At 36.4% G+C, this 8,367-nt stretch overlaps 2 protein-coding genes across 3 annotated transcripts; one reads left to right on the forward strand and one right to left on the reverse strand.

Annotated features, from left to right (window-relative positions):
• The first annotated feature begins 2,338 nt into the window (after positions 1-2,338).
• Positions 2,339-3,985, forward strand: LOC111891618 (rRNA-processing protein fcf2). 2 transcript variants are annotated; one of them, XM_023887682.3, is made up of 6 exons: positions 2,339-2,532; positions 2,884-3,126; positions 3,226-3,286; positions 3,416-3,493; positions 3,576-3,691; positions 3,773-3,985. In XM_023887682.3, exons 2-6 carry the CDS (start codon positions 2,906-2,908, stop codon positions 3,879-3,881), a joined length of 585 nt encoding a protein of 194 aa, XP_023743450.1. In that variant the 5' UTR covers positions 2,339-2,532; positions 2,884-2,905; the 3' UTR covers positions 3,882-3,985. The 2 variants fall into 2 exon arrangements, with proteins under 2 accessions (XP_023743450.1, XP_023743449.1); XM_023887681.3 differs by having other exon boundaries at positions 2,897-3,126.
• A 151-nt stretch (positions 3,986-4,136) lies between these two features.
• On the reverse strand, positions 4,137-6,584 carry LOC111891617 (RAP domain-containing protein, chloroplastic). Its single transcript, XM_023887680.3, has 3 exons — positions 4,561-6,584; positions 4,390-4,472; positions 4,137-4,313 (listed from the first exon to the last, which is right to left on the reverse strand). Exons 1-3 carry the CDS (start codon positions 6,347-6,349, stop codon positions 4,224-4,226), a joined length of 1,962 nt encoding a protein of 653 aa, XP_023743448.1. The 5' UTR covers positions 6,350-6,584; the 3' UTR covers positions 4,137-4,223.
• Positions 6,585-8,367: the final 1,783 nt, after the last annotated feature.

Consider the following 8,367-nt stretch of genomic DNA (forward strand, 5'->3'; position numbering starts at 1 on the left):
GGTATCTATATTTTAAAAATCGTAATAAATCTTTCATATTTTAATGTATCCCGATAAATTAGGCCTGACAATCGTGTCGTGTTCGGGTTAGCGTGTCGTGGGTTGACGGGTCAAAATATGCCAACCCAATCCATTTAAATATACAGGTCACGGGTTGGCGAGTTTGGGACATAAACACATATATGACCCGCCAACCCATTTATTTATACGGGTTTACAGATTGGCGGGTTCGTGGGTCCAACTTTTAGACATTTAAGTCTTAAACATCCATATGAAAATTAAAAACATTCATAGAAATATGTTACAGACTTAGCCTTATAGGTCACGACTTACGACCTTAGACCATCCACCACGAGTCAAAATGTCAAAACAGTCAAATGTCTATGAATCAAAGATATATATTATATAATACTTATTAAATATTAATACTTGATATATAAATACATTTAAAAATAAAATAATTTTTTTATTAAGAATATAAACGGGTTGGTGGGTCAACCCGTTTATTTTTTGAGAAACTCATATATGACCCGTTTAACAAACGGGTTGGCGGGTTAACGGGTTGAAAAACTCAACCCAAACTCATTATTTCGTGTCGTGTCACGGATCGTATCGTGTCGAGAATTGCCAGTCCTACGAGAAATCAAGGATACATTATCCTAATTACCTTTTTTAGCTTTATCTTTTTATTTATATTTAATATTTTTTCTATATAATAATTTTAAACATTGTTTTTCATGATTATAACCTAGTCCGTAATAAAATCATAAAATATGTGAAAGTTGATCAAGATGACGATTATTTATATAAATATTTTCTTTTGACAAAACTGCAAAAATAGTCCCTGTGGTTTGCATTTTTTCAGGAAACAAGTCCAAACAGTGACTTTTTTTGATTCGTGGTCCTTTTGGAGTGGTTTGTATGTGAAAATGGTCCCTCCGAAAATTGAAATGACTATAATACCCTTGGGGTATTTATTTTTCATTTTTCTTTCATTATTCTTAAAATTTAATATTTATTTATTTATTTTAGCAATTAAAAAAATAAAAAGGGCCCACCTCTCTCTCTCTCTCTCTCTCTCTCTCCCAAACACCCCCTTTTGATGTTGTTGCTTCCCTTTTATGGGTGTGCCACCGGAACAGAAAGAAGAACGACGAGGGAGTTGTCGGAGCAACCTCCCTTACCACATCAGACGTCGGGATCTCCTCCTCCTCCACTCCGTTGCAAATCGCCACCATAAGACAAACTGCCACCACCTCTGCAGCTCCCTTCCTCCCCATTTTCTTTCCTGTTGATTAATTACCCCCAAACACCCTACGATCACTTCGAGTGCTACCCTACATCCACAGCCGACAACAAAAAAGGAATGAAGCATAGAAGAGCACCGGAGCAGCCTTATTGCCACCACCATCTTCAGCCCCTCACCACCATCGTTGCCCTGTTCAAGTCATCACCTTCGATTGTTTAACTAACCCACGAAGGTGAAGAACCCCCCTCTTTCATCACTTGTGTTACAGGACAAAAACAACCCCTCTCACTAAATCGATCGCCGTTTCTGCTACTCTGGATTGTGTGTCATCTATAACACAGGAAGGAAAAGAGGATTGATCGGGAATCAAACCAATAGCGACTGTCGGCGGTCCTGAGGAGTTCAATCAAGCAATAAGGGTGAAAATCAAGACTTATTGTGGTTGTGTTTGGTCTGTCGGTCAAACGAAATGGAATGGGTCTTCGAAAGGGATCGCAAGCAACATCTTCTTTCTTTCTTCTTTTCCTGATTCGTTATGAAGCATGAAGGAGTCGATTTTTCTGGCGGTTCAAGCCTTCAATCGGGGTTGTGGGGGTTGAGAAGGGTAGCAACAGCCGGAGAGGGTGCTTCTGGTGGTGTTTCTCGGCAGAAGGCGGAAGGGAAGGGGATATGGAGGTGGCGGCAGTGGGGAACCGGGAAAACATCACCGGTGATTCTAGTTCTTTGACAGGGGAAGGAGACGAACGGGTGATGGATCATAAGGAAGAGAGAGAGAGAGAGAGAGAGAGAGAGAGAGAGAGAGAGAGAGAGAAAGAGAGAGAGAGAGGTGGGCCCTTTTTTATTTTTTTAATTGTTAAAATAAATAAATAAATATTAAATTTTAAGAATAATGAAAGAAAAATGAAAAATAAATACCCCAAGGGTATTATAGTCATTTCAGTTTTCGGAGGGACCATTTTCACATACAAACCACTCCAAAAGGACTACGAAACCAAAAAAGTCACTGTTTGGACTAAAACCCCAAAATTTTGCATACCACAGGGACCATTTTTGCAATTTTGTCTTTTCTTTTTAACATAGCCAAATACATCGATGCCCCAGCCCGAAGGAAGAAAGAAAAAAAAATCGTGCACTCAGCCCTCACTCTCTGGTCTACGCCTTGCCGCCTTTGCCCGCTGCTACCCTGCTCCGTCTCCGCCCTGTTCCACCTCGCCACTTCCCCCCGTTGCCGCCCTGCTCCCGCCATTGCTTCGCCACCACTAGCCTGCCTGCTGCCTGCGCCGGTAAACAGATTTGAAATTTTGAGCTATTTTTGTTATTTGATTGATAATCATTAGCTATTTATTGTTTTTTTTGTCTATTGTTATGATTATTTAAGTTAGACTGTGGAAAATCTGTTTGTTCATCGTTACTTTTTACTTGTTAGTAATTAATATTTTGTTAGGGTCTGTTAATTTGGAGAATCATAGTTTAATTTGGCGTTTCTGAAAATTTTCCAAATCGTTAATTGTGAACTGTTATTGATGGAGCAATGACAATCCCTTAAACTGAAAATCAACTTTGGATTATATTTTTATTAAAAACGATTCAAACTAGTGAAATAAATCGTTAATTGTTAACTGTTATTGATGCAGTTTTTGTTAATAGGAAATAAGAATGCTTGAAGATAATAAGAAAATAATCGGTCTTTCATGGGAACCAAAGTTACCTTCTCTTTTATTTGGAGCAAAAAGTGGGTCCCAAAATGTACAAGAAAGTAGTCTCGTATATAAGCCCGATTCAGAGCTTATTGATGGACTTTTTGTTCCCCCTAATGACCCAAAAAAAGTCAACAAGCTACTCAAGAAGCAAGTCAACGACACAACAGGAAAAAGTTGGTATGTATATGTTCACATTCCAAATGTAGACATGACTTAATCCATTAAGACATCATTTAAATATATTTTTAAAGATGATTATGTTTGAAATATTTATAGGTTTGATATGCCTGCTCCTACTCTCACACCTGAATTGAAAAAAGATCTTCAGCTGCTAAAGGTGTCATGACCTCTCTTAACACTTTTGATCATTTTACAGTTTTAAATTCTAATAAACAAATTAAATTGCTTATTATTATTTTTTTTTCTTTCTAGAAAGATATAAATGGTTTCACTTTTATATTTACAGTTGCGAAATGTGATTGATCCCAAAAGGCACTACAAGAAAGGTGACTCCAAGTTAACCACATTCCCAAAATATTTTCAGGTAGAGTATTATTTTGTCAGCTTTCTTAACCAATATAGGCAATTTAATTTATTGCTACAAAAATGGGAAAACAACAAAATAGGTGGGGACAGTTGTGGAGCCCACATCAGAATATTTCACCTCTCGACTTACAAAGAGGGAAAGGAAAGCGACATTAGCCGATGAGCTATTATCTGATCAATCACTCAAAGTTTACAGGTTAGAATAATTAGTTTTGCAATATGGGTGAGAAATGAAATGGTGTATATTTAGAAGGGTTGTTTGTGTAAAATTTTACAGGAAGCGTAAGGTGAGAGAGATTGAAGAGAAAAGTCAACCAGGTGGAGTTGATAAATGGAAGATAAAAGGTAAAAGCTCATGGAAACGTGCAAAGCAAAGGAGGCATTGAGTTGGGTATCATGGAATTTAGGCAAATAATTGAATTTAGATTTGAGAATGATGTTATAATATCCATAGTTTTGATTGGTTATATGATTTGAAAAGTTGTTTCAATACCAAATTTTGTAGTGTTATAAACTTATAATGTGTATTATGTAAGCTAAGGACTTTTCAAAATCATCCACTTTAAAAACTATATATATCCTACACCCATACATGATAATACAAAAAAAAAAAAGAAATACACCATGAACACAAACAGACCTTAAAAAATATGACAATTAGATGAAAAATTGTACAATGTGGTCAAAAAAGTACAATATTGTCATGGTTTGTACACAAAAAACTAACTTCATATCTCTTGCACTTTCAAATTCGTGTAGTTTTGAAGAATCTCTCTCAGGTAATCCAGCTGTTCATGACTCCCTTCAAGTTCTTCCCACTTCACAACACAAAATAAAATTATTTTATATTCAACATATATATATATATATAATTAAGGACATAAAATAACTTACTTTTTGGTGAGATACTGATACAACCTTCCACCCAGCAGCTTCAAGGTATCGCCTTTTCAGCACTGTATGCCCTAAAGGGTTTCCTGTATCCAAAAAACATTAATGGGCTTAATGGGTTAAGCGCTTAATCTGGACAAATGGGAAAAAAGATATCATACTCATACTACTCACCTAAATTTCTTGAAAAATGTGTGGGCCCATCGATCTCTAATGCAAGTTTTAAATCAATCAAAGCAGCATCCAAAGTGTATCCATCCACAACATATTCTCTTACCCAATCAACACCAGTTGCAACAAGAAGACGTGCAACCTCTTTTTGAAATGAAGAAGTGATCTTCTGATTAAAACGTGAAGTTCTTCCAGCTCGAATAATTTTATCTTCAATTTCAGTTTTAAGACACAATGACAAATGAGGGTATTCGACTTTTAAACACTGATTCACAAGATAAACTTGAGTAGCAAACATAATATCCTCCCTATATTGATCTGAAACATTTTGCTCTTCAAATTCTTCAAGTGTTTTCCAAATATTGAAAAAGAAACCTCGATTCATTTCTCCAAGAACAGCATACGACCAACATATGTTTCCGATTTCGTCCCTGGTTAATTCAAGAACAGGAAAGCTTTCAACTTTCAATGGTTCAAGATTTGGATTTTTTGATGCTTTCTTGCACCTAAACTGAAGGGTATTTTGGTAAACATTATCAAGAGCTGAAAGCAACGAATCCACAGGCTCGAAAAGCGAAGCGAAAGCCCATAGCACTTGAGCAAGTTCTTGTGGTTGAAAAGTGTTGATAATATCCGAACCTCTTTTCGATAATTCCGAAAATAACCCTGGAGCCGAATGTTGCATGGATGCAAAAGCACCGGAGATATTAGCAACATTTTGTGAGTTAAACTGGTCAACTTTGGTCAATGCAACTTCTGCAACTCGATCCATTTCAGACACATAAAGAAGATCGCCTCCGATTTTCGATAGGGCCCACGCGATATTTGAGATGCCTTGAGCGGAACATTCCGGAAGATTCATCATGGATATACCCACAAGCATAGACATTTCTCTACGCCTTGCAAATGCAAGTCTATGAGTTCTTGGCATTAAGACTTTTTCCATGTTTTTAGCAACACGATGAATTGCTGTTGCTAAATTTAATGGAGATAAAGGTGAAGGACTTAATCCTTTTCCAACTGCCATTATCATCTCTGAGATTATTTCAAGCACTTCATCTGCAGTTTGTGCTTCTACTATTTCTCTGTTTAGATTGATCTCTTTTCTTCGATCAGATGGGCCTGAAAATTGGGATAGTTTTTCTGCAAAAGTTTTCATTGTTTTCTCTTTCCTTTCGTTGAACATTCCCCCTGCGATCATACCCACGTTTCTTAAAAGTTGGTCTTTATCGTCATCCAAAAGGTTTTCGATGTTCAATTCAACACCTTCATCTTCATCTTCATCATCAGAATTGAAATCAACAGGCTTTGGCTTGTTAACAACTAGTTTCTTCTTGATCTTCTTCTTCTTTTTCTTCTTGGTGACGAGATTTTCCATGGCATTTGTCAAACCTCGAGTTTGAATAGACTTGAGAGCAGATTTTCTAGCTCTTACGCACCAATCTGAGGTGTCTGTTTCTTCGAGTAATTCGGATTTTTCTTTTTGTTTTTTCCTTTTTGGGGGATCGATGTGTCCTAGAAATTCGTCTTTCCAATCCAAATTAGACGCTGTATCGTGCTCCACCACCTCATCGTCGTCGTCGTCATCGACCACTTTGATGACGCGAAAGTCTTTATTTAGGTTAACAGAGACACAAAAAAAGCTCTTTTTGGGAAGAAGAAATCCATGGTGGAGTCGCGAATCCGTAAATCGGAAGTGTGTAATGGTTTTAATCGAGTTCAAGCATGAGACTAGTGGCTTCGAAGATATATATTTAGGACCCAAAATTGGTGAATATAACATATTATCCATCTTACAGGTTTAGCTTCTTTCTTCTATGAAACGAGAAAACTTCATTCAAAAATGCCCGTTTGAGCAGAAAGAATTCGCGATTTATGTATGATTATCACAAGATAAATGGTAGAATGTGGAAGTAATTGACTGAAAAGCAATCACCTGATTTGCGGAATCGTTGTAGCTATACCCTGCTCCTCTTCGAACAAAAGAGAAGAACAAAGGATAAGAAGAATATGTTTACGGCAGAAATGGGAGAGGGTTTTAGAATTGTAATTTTAATCGGTAAAAAAAATAATATAACTAAAAAGAAAAAAAAAAATCAAATGTTGTCTTTTTTTTAAGATGGAAGGTTAAAATCTATTTTCTTTTTCAGAATCCTAACTTGAGTCTGTCTTTAAAATTATTTTCTATCATCAAATGAGAAACATCAAGAAGTATTATTTGTATAATAAAAATATTACATTTTCATTTTGTACGATAAATTCATTATCTTCCTCTTTATTTCTTTTTTTTTTTCAAAAAAACTTTGTCGTAATTGTATCGGTTGTCAAAAATTACGAGATACTTTTCAAAAGCATCATATCTCTTTTGCATGGTAACAATTAGGATGAGCTACATGACAGGATACTTACCTTTAGAATCGGAACTGTTCTAGAACTATTGGTTATGGAACCTGCACCAACGTGACTAGTTCTGGTTTGTTTCGTAATATATAGAACTGTTTGAGACCGGCTCCAATTCACAAAATTTTGGAACAGTTGCATGTTGGGTATCAGTAAGCATACATTTTCTTAATAAAAAAAAATATTTATAATATGATAGATAATGTAACTTACTATACCTTTAGTCCAAATTGTCACGGGCTTTGCTTCGCGCCATGGATCTCTACAAATGTGTATGTGTGTGTACACACACACATACACATTTGTAGAGATCCATGGCGCGAAGCAAAGCCCGTGACAATTTGGACTAAAGGTGCAGTGGAAATTTTGTTTTTTCTATTGATTATGAATCTTTGATTGACTCAATCTCAATGTTTCATTTCACGGACCGATGTTATTAAGGTGTTGTTTGTTTTGGAAGTGGTTAAATGTCTTTTGTCTTTTTTCAAGTTTGCGGAAGAAGACGTGCACTTGCGAAACGTCTACCCGCCAGAAGGGGAAAATGTTCAAAAAGGTAGAAAAACAAACGAGGCCTAAGTGAATCTTGTAAAAAAATAGATCAACATAAAGTGAATCTTGTAAAAAAGATGAATAAATATATATTCTTTATATGGTATACTCTGACTGAGTAAGTGTATCGTTATGTGTTGATATAGTTAAAAGTTGTTTCCGAAAAAAAAACATATATAAATGCTACTATTATATATGATGTAAAACTTGATAATGAACGTTTATAGTCGAGACGGGATTTGTTATTATATTTTTTTTAGAGTATGATATCGGTCTAATCCTTGATGAAATAAATCGTAACACCCGGAATCCGGAAGGTCAACTAAAGAAAGAAAAATCCCAAGTCAAAAGGTCTACTCATCCAGTCCAAGGAGGGTGACTCGACGAGTAGAACCAAGATTAGGACGCGGATGGAAGGACCTACTCGACGAGTTAGTCTAGGTTTGGGAAACCCTAAATTTGGGTTCTGTACCCTATTTAAGCATCCTTAACCCACACCCATGGCCTCATTTACAGCCTCCATTGTCCAAACCCTAATCCACGAACCCTAGTGCCTTATTTGAGGTTATGAGCCATTTTGTGTGATCTTTGTGCACTTTTGAAGCTTGTGGAAGAAGAGGAAGATAGAGGACTCAAGAGGAAGAGAGTAGATCCAGAAACTACACTTCTTTGGCTACATTTTCTGGTAATCAAGTTTCTATCTTAGCCATTAGTTCATTAGATCTCTTCCTTTCTCTCTTCATAAGGGTTTTTGGTCCAAGAATGTTAGCATGTGGGGAATGGACGAACCAAGTGGGTATTCTTCCAGATCTAGGACTTTGAAGGGCTATCATGGCATAAAGGTGCAAACTTTATACCATA

Source organism: Lactuca sativa, chromosome 6 (assembly GCF_002870075.4).
Source record: "Lactuca sativa cultivar Salinas chromosome 6, Lsat_Salinas_v11, whole genome shotgun sequence".
NCBI classification, from domain to species: domain Eukaryota; kingdom Viridiplantae; phylum Streptophyta; class Magnoliopsida; order Asterales; family Asteraceae; genus Lactuca; species Lactuca sativa.